Here is a 21982-nt window from a genome sequence, read left to right on the forward strand (position 1 = left end):
AAAAAAAAAAAAAAAGAATAAAATAAAAAATAAATATATACTTGCCTTCTGGCGGCCCCGCGCTGCGCTCCTCCTCTCATGCCGGCAGTACGCGATGTTCTGAAGGACCTGCGCTGACGTCATAGTCATGTGACGGGTCACGCGACGCTGACGTTGGCAGGTCCTTCAGTGTACCGCTGCCGGCAAGGGAGAGAACTGGGGGAAAGCAGGAAATTGGGGGCCATCAGAGGGCAAGTATATATTTATTTTTTATTTTTTACCATTCTTTCGGTCACATTATATAAATCCATGCCGGTTGCATGGATTTATATAGTGTGACCAAGTTGTCAAGCACTTTCCAAGTGATGCTAAAATCGCTTGGAAAGCGCTTGACAACCCGCATGCGGAAATGCATGTGAAGAACGCTTCACATCTGCATGTCCCTGGCAGGAAAACGCATGTACAATCCGCATGTACAATCCGCATGCGTTTTTTCTGCCAGGGAGATGCAGAAACGCTCAGGAAAAAATCCAGAGCATTTCTGTATCGTGGGCACATAGCCTAAGTGGTGGCAAAAAATCCAAAGTTTGCTTTAAAAAAAAAAAAAAAAAAAAAAAAAAAAGTCACCATTTTCCAAGACCCATAGTGCCTCCATTTTTCAGGATCTAGGGCCGGGTGAGGGCTTATTTTTTGCGCTGTGAGCTGACATTTTTACAGATGGGGCGATTATGAACGCGGCAATGCCAAATATCTGTATGTGGGTTGTTGTTGTTTTTTTATTGTTTTATTTTTGAATGGGGTGAAAGGGGGGTGATTTAAACTTTTTTTTTTTTTTTTTACACTATCTGCATTCTTCAATAGCCTCCATAGGAGACTATAAGCTGCAGTTATCTTATCCTTTCTGTTACACAGAGTTGATGAGCAGATCGCCTGTGTGTAGCAGAAATGCTCACTTGCTGTGAGCGCTGACCACTGGGCAGCGCTCATAGTAATCTAGACATGACGACAACCACAGGCGTCTGCTGCAGACCCTGGGCTGTCATGGCCACCCATCGGTGATCCGCGATCACGTGACTGGGTCACCGATGGGTGGAGTCAGTGACGCACTTCCCAAAAGCGCAAGTTAAATGCCAATGTCAGAGATTGACAGCAGCATTTAACCAGTTAATAGCCACGGGCGGATAGCGGAACATATCAGCTGATTCTTATCAGCTGAACCGGGGGTACTGACGTGCTGCATACTAATATGCTCCACATCGTAAAGGGGCTGTCCACTACTTGGACAACCACTTCTCATTCCTCATGTTTGGCCCTGTTAAAATATAAACCTCTGTACTCTCCTCCTGTGCCGGCGCCGTTCCAGCAGTGTCGGCACTCGCGTTCATGTCATATGAGTCCTGCACCCAATCAGCGCTGCCATCTCTGTCCCCACCTTCGGACGTATTCAACATCAGCAGGAAGTCAGGGCTGCGGCTGCTCTCTGATTTTCCTTTTGATGTTCGATTTGTCTGAAGGTGGGGACAGTGACGCTAGCGCTGATTGGGTGCAGGACTCATATGATAATAATAATGTTTATTTTTATAGCGCCAACATATTGCGCAGCACTTTACAAATTTTAGGGGGGACATATACAGACAATACAGAATAAGCATATCTCATATCGAAAGGAGTGAGGGCCCTGCTCGCAAGCTTAGTCTATGAATGGAACAACCTCACTTGGGCCCCGGGAAGGCGAGTACCGACACTGCTGGAACGGCACAGAAGGGGAGTATAAGTGTTTTTTTATTTTAATGGGACCATACATGAATGAGAAAGGGTTGTCTAAGTAGTAGTTTATAAATATAAAAGTATGTAGTTTTGAATGCAGATGAAATATGAATATAAGGCACATGTCGGGAAGGGATTAAAATTGTATTCAAAGGTGAATATAGGATATTTCACAGTTTACATACATGAGTGGTGCAGCGCACTATTGTTCATTTTCATTATGTGCGCAAGCCGGTAGTGGTAAAAACTTAACATGAAGCAATGAATAATCCGACTGATACACAAAAAATAGAATAACTATTGCATTGTGTGGTTATGGTGGCATGGAAATCAACCAGATTGCTCAAGTGGGAAACAGTTAATATTTCACAAGCTCCTCTATAGATCATAGACGTCTGAGAAGCTCCGGTCAATTTGGGTTGAAACGCCAGCAGCCACCCTCTGATGCCTCCTGGAAATGCTATCCTTGGTTTTTGTCATTGTTTGGGAGTTGGAATATTGTCTTTGCTGTATGAATAGCAGTTATTTCCTTGCTAGATCTAGGATTGATCCTGAAAGAAGTTTACCCATTACATTCTGATTTATTTAATTTATATGGGTTTTTCCACAAACAAAGTACATTTTAATCAATAAATCTTAGAGTAGTAATAAGTTCCCCAACTGGATGTTTAAAAAAATATATATAATTAATAATGTTCCTGTATTGAGAATCTTATAATTGTGCCCCTGCTGTGTACTGTGTAATGGTCGTGTCTGACCGTGTAGGAACATGGTCTGATCATACCACAGCTCCTGGGCTGGGGAGGAAGCAAAATAGAGTACATAGACATTACAGCTCAGGATCACAGCTGTGCTGTCTGTATACTTTTTTTTTTTTTTTTTCCCCCTCACCAGGAGCTGTGGTATGATCAGACCATGTTCCTGCACGGTCAGACACAGCCATTACACAGTACACAGCAGGGGCACATTTATAAGATTATCTCAGAACAGGGACCTTTTTTTTAAAAAATTTTTATTGTGGAATTTTATTAGTCCAAGATCTATTGATTTGAGTGAGCAGCCGCACAAAGAATTTTTCTCCTTTTAAGCTGCTGCTCCAGAAATCTTGCGAAGGCCACGGCCCCAGTATCAGTATTCGGTCAGTGGGAGCCAAAACCAGGTGAGGAAGAATCGGAGAAAAGGTATAAGGCTATGTGCCCACGATGCAGCAATGCTGCTGATTTTTTCCGCATCTCCCTGGTAGGAAAAACGCATGCAGATTTTACATGCGTTTTTCCTGCCAGGTAAAAGCGTTTGTCAAGCGTTCTTCACATGCATTTCTGCATGCGCTTTTCCAAGCGATTTTAGCATCACTTGGAAAAGTGCTTAACAACTTGTTCACATTATATAAATCCATGCAACTGGCATGGATTTATATAGTGTGACCAAGTAATAGTTAAAAAAAGAATAAAAATGGTAAAAAAAAAACAAAACATTATACTTGCCTTCCAATGGCCCCCGGTCTCCTGTACGATGCGTCCGGTCGCGTGACCTGTCACATGACTAAATGACGTCGCCGCAGGTCCTTTTAGACCATCGCGAGCTGTACAGGAGACCGGGGGCCATCGGAAGGTAAGTATAATGCTTATTTATTCGGTCGCCCATGACAGCACCACGTGAGAGAGAGGATCCGCCCATCAAGGACCGGAAACCTACAGGTTAAAAAGGGCGGCCCTCTCCTCCCGCCTCAGTTTAGGTTTCCTGTCCATGATGGGGGACCTCGCAGGCTTACCTGCAGAAGATGGACTCCTGTCCCAGAGAGGGCCACAGCAGGTGGTTGGAGCCGGTCCGTCCCGGTCCTCTGGAGATGCCACGGTAGGGCTCAGTGGGGCGCCTCCATGAGCGTTGCGGCGGGCGCGACATCGCCTCATGGGGGGGTAGATGTCCGCCAGGTGTGGGGCCGCTAGCGGGCTTCCTCCCCCCGCTACAGCTTGCAGGAGATCCAGGTCGCGCCGGCGGGGCACGTGTCAGGCGCGACCTTCTGACGTGACTTCCGGTGCGCCAGGCAGGAAGTCCCTGTGTCGTCACCGGAAGGGGCGGAGCTCGTTTGAATTTTGCGCGCGAGCAGCTGAACGCCGGGGGATTAAGGACCTGGCGGCGAGGAGCCCACCTGGAACCTACCTGGCCACCTGGGGAGGAAGACCAAGGAGCAGGTAACGCCCTCCTGGGAAAAAAAAAAAAAGGAACACACACCCACACATGGTACCGGTATGGCCAGTATATAAAGGGTCTGGTAACATACAGAGGTGCTTCCCAGCCCATTATTACAGTGTAAGCTATGGGAGATTCACAAGAGCTGTCACCTAGGCAACAACATCTGCTGCAGGAGCAGCCCTCTGGGGAGCCCTCACAACTAGTGGCGCAGCGCCATTCCCGGCTAGGGTCTGGTCGTACAGCTAGAAGAGCTACCACTAAGAGCAGGAAGGACGGTCCGGTGCGGCGTGATTCCTCGCCATGCATGCTGGATTCTTCTGCTTCTACGGTACCGAAGGTTCTGTGGGGTGAGTGGAATCTTCGTGAAAGTTCTACTAATGTTTCCTCCTTCTTTCTATCTATGACTTTCTTTTAGAGCAAGAAATGTTCCTCGAAATCCAAGCACAGAGTGTGCCTTATGCAGCTGTCCACTCCCTGATTCATATAGCAAGAGGTTATGCCAGCTTTGTATCAGCAAAATGATGTCTGAGGAAACCCCAGATTTTTCTCTAGGCCTAAGAACTTTAATAAGGGAAGAAATAGGCAAAGCATTGCAGGGTTCAGAGTCTGGGCATATTCCTCAAGAAACCCAGCCGGGTTCAGACTCTGAGCTATCGGTCGCTTCCTCCTCTGCCTTCTCTTCCTCTGTCAGTGAGCCAGATAGACAGTGCTTCCCCCTGAAGAAGGTCGATGCCCTAGTAAAAGCCGTCCGATCTACAATGGGGATAGTGGACTCGAGGGTAGAGAAGTCAGCTGAGGATGTTATGTTTGGTGGTCTGGGGCTAAAGAAAAGAAGGGTCTTTCCAGTAAATTCAAAGGTGAAAGACCTTATTGATAAGGAGTGGAGAAAGCCTGACAAGAAGGGTAGTGTTCCTCCATCCTTTAAAAGGAAATATCCATTTGATGATGCGATGTGTTCCTCCTGGTTAAAAGCACCCAAGCTGGATGTTGCTGTTACCAAAGCAGCGAAAAGAACTTCCCTCCCATTCGATGATATGGGTGCATTGAGAGACCCCCTAGACAGACGGGCTGATACTTTCCTGAAAGGGGCATGGGAGACAGCTGCGGGAGCACTGAGACCAACAGTAGCAGCTACCTGCACGTCCAGAGCCCTGATGGTGTGGCTTGAACAGATACAGTCAGTTGAAGGATGGGACTTCTAGGAATGACATTATTTCTTCCCTTCCACTGGTTCAGGGGGCGGCAGCTTTTCTTGCTGATGCATCTGTGGACTCGGTGAGGTTGGCAGCAAAGTCAGCAGCACTGTCAAATGCGGCTCGGCAAGCCTTGTGGAATAAAAGCTGGCCAGGGGATTTACAGACTAAGTCCAGACTGTGCACAATCCCGTGCGAAGGGGGAATACCTCTTTGGTCAGACCATGGAAGACTTATTGGAGAAAGCGGGGGACCCTAAGAGGGGGTTTCCATCAGTACCTCTACCCTTCTTTAAGAGATCGGTCCGGAAGAGGAAATTTTTCCGGAAGAGATATTTCAGGGAGCAAGACAAGTCTGACGAAAGGGGTCGAAAAGGTAGAGGTCTACTCTTTGGTCCTTCTCCAAAAATTGAGCAGAAGCCAGGGGATACACAATCAGCCCAGGTGGGAGGGAGATTGTCATTTTTTTGTCCCAGCTTGGGAACAGATTTCTCATAGTAATTGGATCTTGAGCCTGATTAAGTATGGTCTTAAATTTCAATTTAAAGCATTGCCTCACAAAAGGTTCATGGTTGTTCCCTCCAGTTCTTCCCCAGAACGCCAGGCTGCCCTCGTTTCGGAAGTACAAACCCTAATAAGAAAGCACGTCCTGATTGAGGTTCCGGAGGCTGAAAAGGGTCTTGGTTTCTACTCCCCGCTCTTCTTGGTTCCGAAACCGGATGGAAGTTTCAGGACAATCATAAATCTGAAATCCCTGAATAATTTCCTTAAAATACACACCTTTAAAATCTGTAATAAAGTTACTTTTTCCCCACTGCTATATGGTAGTGCTCGATCTAAAAAATGCATATTACCATATCCCAATTCATAGTGATTATCAGAAATACTTGAGGCTGGCCATTGAAATCGACGGGGTGGTTAAACACTTTCAATACACTGCACTCCCCTTCGGTTTAGCTATAGCCCCGCGGGTTTTTACTAAAGTAATGGCGGAAGTTATGGCCCATGTAAGAGAAAGGGACATTCTAATTATCCCTTACCTGGATGATCTCCTGATAGTGGGGAACTCGTTGGTTCAGTGCGGGACCCACCTGCAGGAGACCATGTCGGTCTTAAAGAGCTTGGGGTGGTTTCTAAATTTAGAAAAGTCTAGACTATCTCCACTCAAGGTACAACAATATCTGGGGGTCATATTAAATTCCAGGAAACAGCTATGTTGTCTTCCAGAAGAAAAAATTGATAGAATCCGGGAGTTGGTAGCACAATGTATGCGCAAACCTTCTAGGTCACTCCTTAAGGCCATGTCACTATTGGGAACCTTCACCTCCACCTTTCCTGCGGTTCGTTGGTCACAATTGCATTCAAGAGCTTTTCAGTGGGATGTGTTGTACAATAACGCAGCTTTAGAGGGGCATCTAGACCGTAAGTTTACGCTAGGTCCTCGTGCCATATGGTCCCTTCGTTGGTGGTTACGACAAGACAATCTTGCTAAAGGGGTTCCCTGGGAATGTAGTCCAACTGCAGTCTTGTCCACTGATGCAAGTGCTACAGGTTGGGGAGCTCACTTTGAAGGTAAATTAGTGCAGGGAACCTGGTCAAGCAGTGAGCGACAGTTGTCATCAAATGTTAAGGAGCTCCTGGCGGTGCAGCATGCATTCAACGAGTTCCTTATATATTTACAGGGCCAGCATGTCCGTATACTCTCGGACAATCCAGTCACGGTAGCTTACATAAACCACCAAGGGGGAACCCGCTCAAGAAACTTGATGAGGGTAGCGAACGCACTTCTGCTGAAAGCCGAAGATCATTGTCTCTCTCTTTCGGCTACTCATCTAAAAGGGAAGGAAAACATCACAGCGGATTTCCTCAGCCGTACTTCTGTAAAAGAGGGCGAGTGGTCCCTAAATACACAAATATTCTCCAGAATCGTAGAAATGTGGGGCCTTCCGACTGTGGACTTATTCGCAACAAGAGCCAATCGGAAAGTGGGAAATTTTTGTTCCTTAGACCCCAGAGAAGGACCCCTGGCAGTGGACGCCTTCATGGTTCCCTGGAGATTTCCTCTGGCATATGCCTTCCCTCCCATGATCCTGCTCCCAGCGGTGATAAGAAAGATCAAGGCAGACCAGGCCAGAGTGATACTCATATGCCCCTTTTGGCCCAAAAGACCGTGGTTCCCTTGTCTCCGGAAGATGTCCATATCAGATCCCTGGGTTCTTCCAGAGATTCCGGACCGCCTCACTCAAGGGCCACTTTCCCATCCTCCAGCCCCGAGTCTACATTTTACGGCGTGGAATTTGAGAGGGTGTTATTGACCAACAAAGGATTCCCCGCAAATGTAGTGAATACTCTCCTGGCTAGCAAAAAACCTGTTACCACCCGTATTTATGCCAGGACCTGGAGGAAGTTTCTGTCCTTTGCAGAAGTTAAGGTGGAGGAGGGGCCCCCTATTGGGAAAATTCTGGAATTTCTGAAGCGGGGCTTAGAATTGGGTCTCACTACCAGTACCTTGAAAGTACAGGTGTCGGCGTTGGGAGCTTTATTTTCCTCCAATATTGCAGATAACTATTGGATAGGCCCTTTTTATAAAAGCTTCCTTTAGGTGTAGACCCATTACCAAAGTAAAGAAGTCTCCCTGGGATTTGAATTTTGTCTTAGATGCCTTGACCAGTCCTCCTTTTGAGCCACTAGATTTAGTCTCCCCCAAAATTATTTTCCTAAAGACGGTCCTGTTAGTAGCCCTAACTTCAGCCAGGAGAGTTAGTGACCTACAGGCCCTTTCAATATGCCCTCCATTTACGCAAATTCTGGATGATAGGATTATATTAAAACCTGATCCAGCCTTTTTTCCTAAAGTGGCCACTCGATTCCATAGAACCCAGGAAATGGTTCTCCCGACTTTTTGCTTCCCGCCCAAAAATCAAAAGGAGGAGAGACTTCACACTTTAGACGTTAGGAGGTGCGTACTAAAGTACTTAGAAGTATCACGCGGCTTTAGAAAGGATAAGTCCCTATTTGTATGCTATCAGGGGGCTAGAAAGGGTTGTAAGGCCTCAAAGGCTACAATCGCTAGATGGATCAAGGAGGCCATTTCCCTCGCATACTCCTCAGGGGATAAAGAGATACCGGAGGGATTGAGGGCGCATTCTACCAGAGCGGTATCAACCTCCTGGGCGGAGAAGACAGGGCTTTCCTTTGAGGAAATTTGTAAGGCTGCCACTTGATCTTCTCCCTCTACTTTCTATAGGCACTATAGATTGGATCTGGGTGGCTCTGCAGATCTCGCTTTCGGGAGAGGGGTACTTCAAGCTGTGGTCCCTCCCTAATTTCCTTCGTCTCTGTAATTCTCTCACGTGGTGCGGTCATGGGCGACCGAATAAAGCCTTAGTTACTTACCGGTAACGGGATTTTTCGGAGCCCATGACAGCACCTTTATATTCCCTCCCTTCACTGGTGTTGTGCACTCCCGTAGATTTGATTTCTTTTTGTGCACCCTTGCGGGAAATTGATAAAAAGTAATGTACTTAATGTGATTATGTTTTGTCATAACTAACCTTGGCGGTACTCTCATGCTCTGTTAACTAAACTGAGGCGGGAGGAGAGGGCCGCCCTTTTTAACCTGTAGGTTTCCTGTCCTTGATGGGCGGATCCTCTCTCTCACGTGGTGCTGTCATGGGCTCCGAAAAATCCCGTTACCGGTAAGTAACTAAGGCTTTTTTTATTTAATAAATTCTCTTTTTTTTTTTAACAGGTTCTATGGTACTCGGGTCTGGATGAGAGTCTCCTCTTCTCCAGACCCGGGTACCATCCACACATTGAATCGCTTAATATCCACATGTGCACGTGTAGTCATGCAGATATTAAGCGATTCAATGGCGACAATTACGCTGCGTGTCCACAAAATTAATGGACATGCTGCGTATTTTTCCGCAATGATGATCCGCAGCGGAAATTTCCGCAGCATGTGCACAGCATATGCGGATTATGATTGGGGACCATGGGGCACATATTACCAAGCGTTTTTTAAGTGTTTTCGCTGCAGCAAAAAAAGCTTGAAAAACGCATAGTGGGCAATCAGCCTAATAGAAACAAGTCAACAATTCTGCTTTTATCACCCACTCCTGAGAAAAAATACTGATAGTGGGGCCGTGGCCTAAACAAGACAAACTCTATGAACATGCATATTAACCTTATATCTGCAAATAAATGTCGCGATGTGCCCGCTAAGGGGCCTTTTACTCAGAATCTGCTCAAAGCTGATTAGCCTAACCCCTCCAGCCCTGATTATCTACAGTGTGGGTGGGGAACCTTTTTTCTGCCAGGGGCCATTTGGATATTTATACCATCACTCGGAACCGCACAAAATTATCAACTTAAAAATGTCTCCTGCTATATTTAGTCAAACATTTGACAAGAAAAGGCAGACTGCATTAAATGGCTATTCTCCAGTTTGGAAGTTGTCCCTTATTCATGGTTGGATTTAAATTCTAGATTTGAGAATACAGTTCTAAGCGCACTCAGCCGTTGTCTACATGGCATGAAGAGAATCTGTGCAGTTGTGTGATATGATGCCAGCTTTCCCTTGGTACTCCTTAGTCTCCATTTTCGTTACATGTGTCAGTGGCATCCTCCATTGAAATGCATAAATTCTACAATCCTTGATAAGGGTGGAATAAATGCTACAGTTGGACATAAGCCAACCAAGAAAACTGTCAGGCGCAGCTACTTGATGGAGTTGCACCCATTTGTGGGAATCCCAGATAAGGAAGTAAGGCGGGAAAGAAATTGTAATATTGGTATAAGAGTCTAGGCAAGGTGACTTGGGAGCTTTTGAAAGGTAGTGTCTCATAGAAAGGGGGTTTTCCATAGTGTGTACAGGGAAGGGAGTTGGGGGAAGGATGTAAATTTTAATTATTTTCCAATTATTTTATGCAAGTGTATGGGTCAGTGAATGTCCAATGGGAGGGGGCAAATTTTAGAACCATGGTTGTATTTTAGGGTATCAAGCGTCCGATCTTAAATGCTCAGGGATTGCTAGTTGAGAGGGAACTTACCAGCAACTGCCTCTGTAAATTTGAGAGCAATAAAGTGACCCCTGCAGATATACCATTTTTATAAAGGTTGCCTTGTCCACTAGCCAGGTACGAATGTTTTTTTGGTTTGGTTTGGTTTGGTTTTTTTGGTGGTGGGTGGGGGTATTTCAGGTGGGCAAAATAACATGCAATGTGTTAGAGCCATGTCTGTAATTGTTGCTGGTGTTTTGATAATGTACTGACTCATCTGAAGTTAAGGATCTTCTTCATGCTCTTCTGTTTCTTCAGGTATCTCCATCCCTGAAAATGGCGAGCCTCTTGGAGTACAAGAAGTGAAAAACTGTATCTTTCAGATCAAAGACCTGATCATTTCACGACTTAACCAAGCTGTAGTGAACAAACTGATTAGCTCCGTGGATTATCTACGAGAGAGTTTCGTGGGGACACTAGAAAGATGTCTTCGAAGTCTAGAAAAGTCCCAGCAAGAATCTTCTTCACATGTTACAAGCAACCACCTGAAGCAGGTACGTTGCATTTGTAATTACCATGGATGTCTTGTTAGATGTAGACTTACTGGTTGCAGAAGGTGAAGCTTGTCTAAAACAACTGATTCCCACCCGTCGTGATTAAATATGCGACTGACAACTGACCAACGATGAATCTGCAAAAACACTAGTGCAAGCCCTCATCATCTCACACCTTGACTACTGCAACCTCCTGCTCTGTGGCCTCCCCTCTAACGCTCTCGCACCCCACCAATCTATTCTAAACTCTGCTGCCCGACTAATCCACCTGTTCCCCCGCTTTTCCCTGGTTTCTTCGCTCGGTCAATCCTTTCACTGGCTCCCTATTACCCAGAGACCCTAACCATGGCATACAAAGCCATCCACAACCTGTCTACCGGGAGAAAGTCACAGATGTATGGCGTACTTGCCTGCTTGCAACCTCCGATCCTCACAAGATCTCCTTCTCTACTGCCCTCTTATCTCCCCTTCCCACAATCGCATACAAGATTTCTCCCGTGCTCCCCCCCCCCCCCACACTCTGGAACTCTCTACGCCAACATATCAGACTCCCGCCTACCGTGGAAACCTTCAAAGGGAACCCGAAGACCCACCTCTTCCAACAAGCCTACAACCTGCAGTAACCCTCGCTCCACCATTCGCTGCACGACCTGCTCTACCCTCACCTACTATATCCTCACCCATCCCTTGTAGATTGTGAGCCCTTGCGAGTAGGGTCCTCTCTCCTCCTGTACCAGTCGCTGACTTGTATTGTTCAAGATTTATGGTAATTGTTTCTGCTATGTATACCCCCTTTTTCACATGTAAAGCGCCATGGAATAAATGGCGCTATAATAATGTCTACGGCAAAGTTAAAAGATCCTGTTGTGTATTTGGCAGCAGGCGGGGAGAAGCTGCCAGGGACACTCCTGTTCGACTAGTGTCCTGTGCGGCTCAGTCCTTTGATGGCTTTTATACGATGTTTGTCTCTGAAACATTGCAGGGTTTCAAATATTGAATAACCATAAACACCGGAGCAAATTACATCCAGTTTTTATAAGGAAGGCATACAGAAGAATTTTGTTAAAATAAATAATTTTTATTGAAGTGATTAAAAAATTCTTTCTAAAACATGAGATGCAGGTACTTCCACATTAGCAGATTCCAAACTTTGACAGACAATACAAATTAAAAACCAGGGACATGAAATTATATGTCAGATTCCACTACACTGAGTATATACACTGCTCAAAAAAATAAAGGGAACACTCAAATAACACATCCTAGATCTGAATGAATGAAATATTCTCATTGAATACTTTGTTCTGTACAAAGTTGTGTGTGCTGACAACAAAATCACACAAAAATCATCAATGGAAATCAAATTTATTAACCAATGGAGGCCTGGATTTGGAGTCACCCCCAAAATTAAAGTGGTCTCCTGTGGGATCTCCTCCCAGACCTGGACTAAAGCATCCGCCAACTCCTGGACAGTCTGTAGTGCAACGTAACGGTGGATGGAGCGAGACATGATGTCCCAGATGTGTTCAATCGGATTCAGGTCTGGGGAACGGGCGGGCCAGTCCGTAGCTTCAATGCCTTCATCTTGGAGGAACTGCTGACACTCCAGCCACATGAGGTTTGGCATTGTCCTGCATTAGGAGGAACCCAGGGCCAACCGCACCAGCATATTGCCTCACAAGGTGTCTAAGGATCTCCTCTCTGTATCTAATGGCAGTCAGGCTACCTCTGGCGAGCACATGGATGGCTGTGCGGGCCTCCAAAGAAATGCCACCCCACACCATTACTGACCCACTGCCAAACCGATCATGCTGAAGGATGTTGCAGGCAACAGATCGCTCGCCACGGCGTCTCCAGACTGTCACGTCTGTCACATGCTCAGTGTGAACCTGCTTTCATCTGTGAAGAGCACAGGGCACCAGTGGCGACTTTGCCAATCCTGGTGTTCTGTGGCAAATGCCAAGCGTCCTGCACGGTGTTGGGCTGTGAGCACAACCCCCATCTGTGGACGTCAGGCCCTCATACCACCCTCATGCAGTCGGTTTCTAACCATTTGTGCAGACACATGCACATTTGTGGCCTGCTGTAGGTCATTTTGCAGGGCTCTGGCAGTGTTCCTCCTTGCACAAAGGAGGAGGTAACGGTCCTGCTGCTGGGTTGTTGCCCTCCTATGTCTCCCTCCTCATCGCTTTGTATCTTCTCTGTGCTCTGGACACTGTGCTGACAGACACAGCTACCCTTCGTGCCACAGCTCACACTGATGTGCCATCCCGGGTGAACTGCACTACCTGAGCAACTTCTGTGGGTTGTACTGTAGACACCGCCTCATGCTACTCTACCTCTAGGGGTGAGAGCCATGGCAAAATGAAAGTGACCAAAACAGCCAAAAAGGATGTGAACAGAGAAATGGTCTGTGATCACCACCTGCAGAACCACTCCTTTTATAGGGGGCATCTTGCTAATTGCCTATCATTTCTACCTGTTGTCTGTTCCATTTCCACAACAGCGGGAGAAATTGATTCACAATCCGTGTTGCTTCATAACTGGACAGGTAGATTTCACAGAAGTGCTATTGACTTTGAGTTACATTGTGTTGTTTAAGTGTTCACTTTATTTTTTTGAGCAGTGTATTATTCAAGTATAGAAGAGTTCATATGGGGCTATTGCAATATTAACTAAGAAGGGATCAAATACTGTATTTTTCGGACTATAAGATGCACCTTTTTCCTCCAACATTTTGGAGTAAAGTGGGGGGTGCGTCTTCTAGACACACACACACACACACACACACACACACACACACACACACACACACACACACACACACACACACACACACACACACACACACACACACACACACACACGTACACGTGGGGGGAGCTGCAGCGGCAGGGCACAGGAGGCAGTAGACCTCTGCTGCATCCTACACTGTGCCCGCTGCTAAAGAAAATGAAAATGAATATGGGGAGCAGTGAATATTTATTTTCCTTAATAGCGTGCACACTGTAGTTGCAGCGCAGCTCCTGGTGTGTATGGCACCCCTCATCCATTTTCCTGGTATGATTGGCACCCCCTGATCCCATCAAGCTGCACACACAAAAAATAAACTATTTACTCCCCTCCTCTCTGCTCCTGCGCTGTGTTCTGCTCTGCTGCCAACAGGGATCTCACTGGGAGTTGCGCATGGCTTAACTGCCATGCGCCCTCACACTGAGATGCTGTGCCAGAATTGTCACTGCTCCCCACGCCGGGACTGTGTGTGTGGCAAGCAGTAACTATTCACTCTCCTTATTAGTGCGCACACTGTACCCGCAGCGCGGCTCCTGAGTGAGACCACGCATGTCTAGTTGTTCACATGATCGCATGTGTACAAATCTCTGGCACGAGAGAATCCTGGCAGCGTGCAGAGTGCACTGTGAGAATTCAAAAGTCTGCAGTCACATAGAATGACTGCAGACTCATTACAAACCTGAACAACCCATGTGAAATGTCAGCATCATAAAAACATTTACATCCGGGTACCTGATATACCTGATAGATGACATTGTCTCTGGAGTCTTTCTCTTTCTTTCCTTCCTCTTGTCCAGACTCCATGCTGAGTTTTCTCATCCACAGCCTGTCTCTGCAAACTTCTATCTTCTCCCCACGCGATGCCCTTAAAGATGGCAGAGTAATTATAATGCTCCTGAATAAAAATATCTGCCCTCCGCTGAGCCCCTGAATATATAATTGCCCCTCGCTATATTCCCTGCACAAAATATGACCCCCACATAGTCCCTCTTATGGTACATACTCTCCACACTGCCCTCTCCTTTCCATAGTGGACCCCCTCTTCACACTATCCTCACACTGTGTCCCCCTATAGGGCACAGTCTATACACTGTGCCCCCTTATTCATCGCACTCCCCCCTTAGCATACTGTCCCCTCCTGGCTGTCACCTTACACTGTCTCCTCAATTCCCCCCCACACACTACTCAGTTTCTATTCTGTGCCCACTCACACTTTTCTTCTGCCATACTGTCTCCTCACACTATTCCCCTCAATAGTCTCCTTACACGTTTCCCCCTACCTCTTCATATTTCCTCCTCACTCATCCCATACTGTTTTACGCACACATCACATCACCCTCTGCCACCATAATTCTCATAATGTGTCTGCACCCCCCCTCCCCTCCCCTATGTCCACACTGAATAAATATCCCTCCCATTCTGAATATTCGGTATCTTTAGCTCCATAACCACAGGAGCACTTGCCACCGCTGGTCTTCTGGGCGCCGGCGAGTGATGTCTGCAGCGTGATCACATGACCTGATCACGCTGCTGACGTCGTTCTAAGCCGACAGTCAGAGCTTCAATTGTACTCGCGTCTGAGTACAGTCACTGGGAGCCAGGCCGCTGCACGTTCTGTGAGTTGGCTGTTAGGTTGACAGCCAAATCAAAGAATGGCCGAATCCTGGTCCTGGGCGGCAGGATGCAGCTGCCGGGGAAGACACCTCGGGCCGCTGCATTAGCACTGCGCCCCCCTGCCGGCTGCGCCCATGGCACATGCCCCGGCTGCCCCTTTCCCTAGATACACCTCTGCCCTGATCCCATGTAACTACTGTCCTGGTGCTTACCTAGTCAAAGCTTCCTGGTCCTGACCTCGACACACTAGAGAGAACCTCTCAACCAGGGGGATTAAAGGGAAGCTGTAGTCTTAAAACAAAAACTCAATTTAAACAATAGGTCATTTTCTATGTACAACATGTGTAGTAAAAAAACAACAATTTAGTAATCTTTGAAATTTTTTACATTGTCCACTTGATCTTTTTTTTTTTTTTGTTTGTTTGTTTGTTTTTTAATACTTCATGTCCTTTCAGAATATGTTTTTGGCAAGACTTTTTTTTATTTTTTTATTTCATCGTAGGCAGGATCACAATGACAGGTAACAGCTCTATACACAGCTGATAACACACGATCCACCAATCACAAGAGGAGACCCTGCTCACCCCCTCCACAATGGAACACAAGGAAGTAGGAGTCTAAAAAAACCAAAGCGTCCAATGTGAAAATTGCAAAATTTCTTCTATATTTTTAATACATATTCTGATATTGAAAAACTAAAAAAATATAACACATACCTAATTTAAAAAATGGGTCATTTTCTGATAAGTTTTAATTTTTTATTATAATTGTGCAGTTACATTGTAATGATACCTGGTGGCAGGTGTAGTTTTCATCTAACCACATGGCAATTTGCTCTGCTTTCTTTATCACAGAAATGATGAGGATTGACTTATTCTCTGTAGAAAACCGATTTATAAAACTCCCCACTGTTCAGGTGATATTTTCTTTCGCACTGACTGGATGGAGCTGCTTAGTACATCACCATTCAAAGTCTAGTGGCCGCTGCCAGGTACTGAAGCACAGCTGCAACTCTTGAATAAAAGCTGTTCTGCAGCGGCCACTACACTTTGAATGGAGCTGTGCTCAGCATGTATTTTATAGCCGGAGCTGGTCAGCGGGGCCACCCGGTCTATCTTGTAGATGGGTCTTCAAATCCCCATGCCTTGATGGACAACCCCTTTTTAAGTATTAATTTAAAAACAAGTGATTTATTTAGTGAGTCAGTAATATTTCCTATTCTACCATCTGATGAATGATTTTAGGACACTGTGGTACATATCATTTAATTTTCATTATTCTTTGTCTTACCAGATACTGAACGCTGCATATCACGTGGAGGTCACGTTTAATTCTGGATCCACAGTCACCAGAATGGTGTGGGAGCAGATAGTCCAGGTGAGACAGACCCCTCATAAATAAGTCTTGACTCCTTCACTTGGCCTATAATACATAAGAAACCACAGGGAATTCACACTGGATTTTGCATATCTTAGATACAGAGGACTCAAAAACCAAAGAAAAAGCATAAATAAAAGAATTCACTTCACTTTTGAAGTAGAGAACATTGGAAGTGTTGGGTTAATAAGTATCTAACAATTACTATAAAGGGCTCATGCACACGACTGATTATAGTGCTATCTATGGTTTTCACAGCTAGCACTCATACCCATTATATTTTACGGGGCTTGGGAAGGTTCCTCAATAGCAACGAAACGTTCCCACTGCTACTATGACTACTTGTCAATAAACCACAGCTTATTTAACGAAGATTGGAGTGTTGCCTTTATCTACATGGACGTATGTATGTGTGTCCTAATTGCATTTGCTATAGTAATGACCTTTTTATTCCTTTTAGATAATACAGCGCATTACATGGGTGAGTCCACCATCCATAACCCCTGAATGGAAACGCAAGGTGGCTCAGGATGCCATCGAGAGCTTGAGTGCGTCTAAACTTGCAAAGCGAATCTGCAGCCAGTTTTGTAAGCGTCTCAAAAGCTCTCATGAAGCTTTTGCAGCATCCCTCAAGCAGGTGGGTATCAAACTGCAAGGATTGTCTTATGTGACTTGTCGATCTACGGTGCTGAGGCTGGATTTCTTTAATTGGGGGTGGGGGAGGGGTGCACTATTTTTGTTAGCAGCGCTGGGATCAGGAGCCGCTGCGGGTTTGAGGCTGCGTATTTATGCAGTGTCAAACCCGCAGCGTCCAGATGTTACAGCATAGTGGATGGATTTCTAGAAATCCCAAGTCCACTATGAGTATCTGGGCACCTGCGGATCACCCACAGAAACTGACATGCGGCGCACCTTTCAGACCACAGCATGTCAATTTTCTTGCAGGTCCGCTTGTGGACTTTCCCCATAGATTAACATCTATGAGGAAAGTCCGCATGTGAAAAAATATATTGCGCCACTCATTTGCATAATAAGGACGGACGCCAGGTGGCTATTCCGCAGCGGCTCCTGACCGTAGGCACGTAACATTGTTTTTCTGATTAAAACCCTGCTTTGCTTGGGTCTTGTACAGGGTGCTGAGCAGGGGAAACCTTCCTCTATGACGTCCAGAATGGTGTAAAGGGGCAAATGGACAGCAGCTGTCAATTTGGAAAAACGAATGTTTAAATTTGTGCGTTCATTGTATAAAAATGCCAATTTACATATCAATTTTAAATAATTTTACATTTACTTTATTCCATAATCAAATTCATAATTCTGAGGGTTACAGCACTGGTTTATAAACTTAATCTGCATTTTTTTTATACCATAATTTCTATTTCTTTCCACGTACACAAGTGGTACGAGTGTCATGTGTTTTGGATCAGTTTCATAAGTTCTTGATGGTAAAAAGTGATCTAAACTTGCCAGTTTTTCATCACTGATTTTTCATTCATGAATAAATGAATTATAAAGCTTCTATACATTCGCAATGTTAATCACATATATACCATATGATCTAATACTTATATAATCAATGCGCTGTCCATGGTTGAAGAATGGACTGGTCTGTGATTTTTTTTTTATGAACACAAGGTCCGCAAAAAAAACACTGACGTGAACAACCCCATAGACCATAAGGGCTCATACCCATTTGTGTGTGAAAAAAAATTCTGAGATCTGGACCGAAAAATCAGATGAGTGTCATGTGATGTTCATGCGAGGACAATATGATTTTTCACACCTAGCATCTGATTACAATGCGATTTTAACATTGGCTTACATAGAGGAATTCTCTGTCATTTACACACAGTTTTCCAAGAAAATAATATATTATATATGTATGTGTATAGATAGATAGATATAATATTTATCTATCTATCTATCTCTAGCAAGCATGAGGCGGTGTCTACAGTACAACCCCCCCACAGAAGTTGCTCAGGTAGTTCATCCAGGATGGCACATCAATGTGAGCTGTGGCAAGAAGGCTAGCTTCTTTCAGCACAGTGTCCAGAGCATGGAGCAGATACCAGGAGACAGGCCAGTACACCAGAAGAAGTGGAGGGGGCCGTAGGAGGGCAACAACCCAGCAGCAGGACCGCTACCTTCGCCTTTGTGCAAGGAGGAGCACTGCCGGAGCCCTGCAAAATGACCTCCAGTAGGTTACTAACATCCATGTGTCTGCTCAAACTGTCAGAAACAGATGCCATGAGGGTGGCATGAGTGCCCGACGTCGACAAGTGGGTGTTGTGCTTACAGCCCAACATCGTGCAGGGCGATTGGCATTTGCCAGAGAACACCAAGCTTGGCAGATTCGACATTGTCGCCATGTGCTCTTCACGGATAAGACCAGGTTCACACTGAGCATATGTGACAGTCTGGAAACACTGTGGAGAATGTTCTGCTGCCTGCAACATCCTCCAGCATGTCCGCTTTGGCAGTAAGTGGGTTAGTAATGGTGTGGGGAGGCACCGGGATGAGATCCTCATACCCATTGTGAGACCATATGCTGGTGCGGTTGGCCCTGTGTTCCTTCTGATGCATGCCAATGCAAGGCTTCATGTGGCTGAAGTGTGTCAGCAGTTCCTGCATGATGGAGGCATCGATGCTTTGGACTGGCCTGCCCATTACCCAGACCTGAAGCCAATTGAGAATATCTGGGACTATCAGAAAAAGGAAATATATGTGAAATATAAAAATATATTATATATGTGAGATATATATATTAGTTTGCATGTGTAGCTTGCTGTACATGCCATTTATTTAACTAAATTTAAAAAGGAAAATAATACTTTATTAACCAGCAGAGGGAAAGCGGACAGCTGGGTGCAGATGTTTATAGCCTGGGAAGAAGGTAATACCCATGGAGATTTCCAGGCTATTAGTATCAGTTCATAACTATACTTAGCTGTTACAGGTTATTGAAATGGGGACCTCCCCCCCCCCCCCCCAAAAAAAAATATATATATATTTTTTTTTTAAATTGACATGGGGTCCCCCTATTTTAACAACCAGCAAAGGTTAGGCAGACAGCTGGGGGCTGACATTAATAGCCTAGGAAGGACTACAAGCATCAGCTCTCAGCCGCCCCCGAAATGGCGCTTGTTTTTGGTTTTTTTTTGGGGGTCCCCCATTTGAATAACCAGTAAAGGCTAAGTATACAGCTGTGAGCTGATACTAATAGCCTGGAAACCTCCATGGGTATTACCCCCTTCCCAGGCTATAAACATTTGACCCCAGCTGTCTGCTTTCCCTCTGCTGGTTAATAATTTTATTTTATTGCTAAAATACATGTACAGTAAGCTACACATGCACTGCACTAATTATATATGTCACTGACCTCTTTCTATAATATCTGGTCCCGCTGTGATATTACTGTATGCAGATGATGAATTGTCGAGCTTTCAAGGAGATGGCTGTGTAAAAATCGGACGGTACTCGCAAGGTCCGAGTGCCCTGCGATTTCCTCCCCGTCCCCTTCCACAACCATTGCCTTGCATTGGCAAGTCTCGTCCGATATACATGGCAAATCGCTTTGTCAGCTGCCAATACAAGGCTGACTTGAACCCCCATCCCTATTACCCCACTTGCCGCTGTACCAGGGCACGTGGGAAGAGCGAGGCTAAGTGCCAGAATTGGCGCATCTTAGGGATGCACCATTTCTGGGGCCGCCGAGGGCTGGTATTAGCCTTGGAGGGGGCAGGATCCATCCATTTATTGAAAAAGCTTTGTAACCCTTACTACAGGGTTAGTAATGGGGCGTCTTATACACTGCTCAAAAAATATAAAGTGAACACTCGAATAACACATCCTAGATCTGAATGAATGAAATATTCTCATTGAATTCTTTGTTCTGTACAAAGTTGAATGTGCTGACAACAAAATCACACAAAAATCATCAATGGAAATCAAATTTATTAACCAATGGAGGCCTGGATTTGGAGTCACCCCCAAAATTAAAGTGGAAAAACACACTACAGGCTGATCCAACTTTGATGTAATGTCCTTAAAACAAGTCAAAATGAGGCTCAGTATTGTGTGTGGCCTCCACGTGCCTGTATGACCTCCCTACAACGCCTGGGCATGCTCCTGATGAGGTTGCGGATGGTATGCTGTGGGATTTCCTCCCAGACCTGGACTAAAGCATCCCCCAACTCCGGGACAGGATGTGGTGCAACGTGATGTTGGTGGATGGAGCGAGACATGATGTCCCAGATGTGCTCAATCGGATTCAGGTCTGGGGAACAGGCGGGCCAGTCCATAGGCTTCAATGCCTTCATCTTGCAGGAACTGCTGACACACTCCAGCCACGTGAGGTCTGGCATTGTCCTGAATTAGGAGGATCTCATCTCGGTAGCTAATGGCAGTCAAGCTACCTCTGACGAGCACATGGAGGGCTGTGCGGCTCTCCAAAGAAATGCCACCCCACACCATTACTGACCCACTGCCAAACCGGTCATGCTGAAGGATGTTGCAGGCAGCAGATCGCTCTCCACGGGGTCTCCAGACTGTCACGTCTGTCACATGTGCTCGGTGTGAACCTGCTTTAATCTGTGAAGAGCACAGGTAGCCAGTGGCGACTTTGCCAATCCTGGTGTTCTGAGACAAATGCCAAGCGTCCTGCACGGTGTTATCCGGTGAGCACAACCCCCATCTGTGGACGTCAGGCCCTCATACCACCCTCATGGAATCTGTTTCTAACAGTTTGTGCAGACACATGCACATTTGTGGCCTGCTGAAGGTCATTTTGCAGGGCTCTGGCTGTGCTCTTCCTGTTCCTCCTTACACAAAGGCGGAGGTAGCAGTCCTGCTGCTGGGTTGTTGCCCTCCTACAGCCCCCTCCACGTCTCCTGGTGTACTGGCCTGTCTCCTGGTAGCGCCTCCAGCCTCTGGACACTACGCTGACAAACACAGCAAACCTTCTTGCCACAGCTCGCATTGATGTGCTGTCCATCCTGGATGAGCTGCACTACCTGAGCAACTTCTGTGGGTTGTAGAGTCAGTTTTATGCTACCACGAGTGTGAAAGCACAACTAACATTCAAAAGTGACCAAAACATCAGCCAGAAAGCATTGGTACTCAGATGTGGTCTGTGGTCCCCACCTGCCGAACCACTCCTTTATTGAGGGTGTCTTGATAAATGCCAATAATTTCCATCTATTGTCTATTCCATTTGCACAACAGCATGTGAAATTGATTGTCAGTCAGTGTTGCTTCCTAAGTAGACAGTTTGATTTCACAGAAGTTTCATTTACTTGGAGTTATATTCTGTTTAAGTGTTCCCTTTATTTTTTTGAGCAGTGTAGACTCCTCTCCATTACTAACATGGGCTTCAAGTCAGCCACCAATGCAAGACTGACGTGAACCCCAACCTTATTACCCCACTTGCCACCTCTACACGACTGGCTAAGCACCAGACTTGGCGCATCTTATGGATGCGCTGTTTCTGGGACTATTGAGAGCTGATATTA

At 45.8% G+C, this 21982-nt stretch overlaps 1 protein-coding gene across 1 annotated transcript in view; it reads left to right on the plus strand.

Annotated features, from left to right (window-relative positions):
• Positions 1 to 21982, plus strand: part of DSTYK (dual serine/threonine and tyrosine protein kinase) — an 82787-nt gene that overhangs the window by 48432 nt on the left and 12373 nt on the right. Inside the window, exons 4-6 of the mRNA XM_073666990.1 lie at positions 10453 to 10688; positions 16389 to 16472; positions 16933 to 17109. Of these exons, the coding sequence (XP_073523091.1) occupies positions 10453 to 10688; positions 16389 to 16472; positions 16933 to 17109 (497 nt within the window). The remainder of the gene's footprint in view (positions 1 to 10452; positions 10689 to 16388; positions 16473 to 16932; positions 17110 to 21982) is intronic.

This window comes from Phyllobates terribilis, unplaced genomic scaffold (genome assembly GCF_046119375.1).
Source record: "Phyllobates terribilis strain yellow unplaced genomic scaffold, ASM4611937v1 Scaffold_2__4_contigs__length_985480577, whole genome shotgun sequence".
Lineage (NCBI taxonomy): Eukaryota > Metazoa > Chordata > Amphibia > Anura > Dendrobatidae > Phyllobates > Phyllobates terribilis.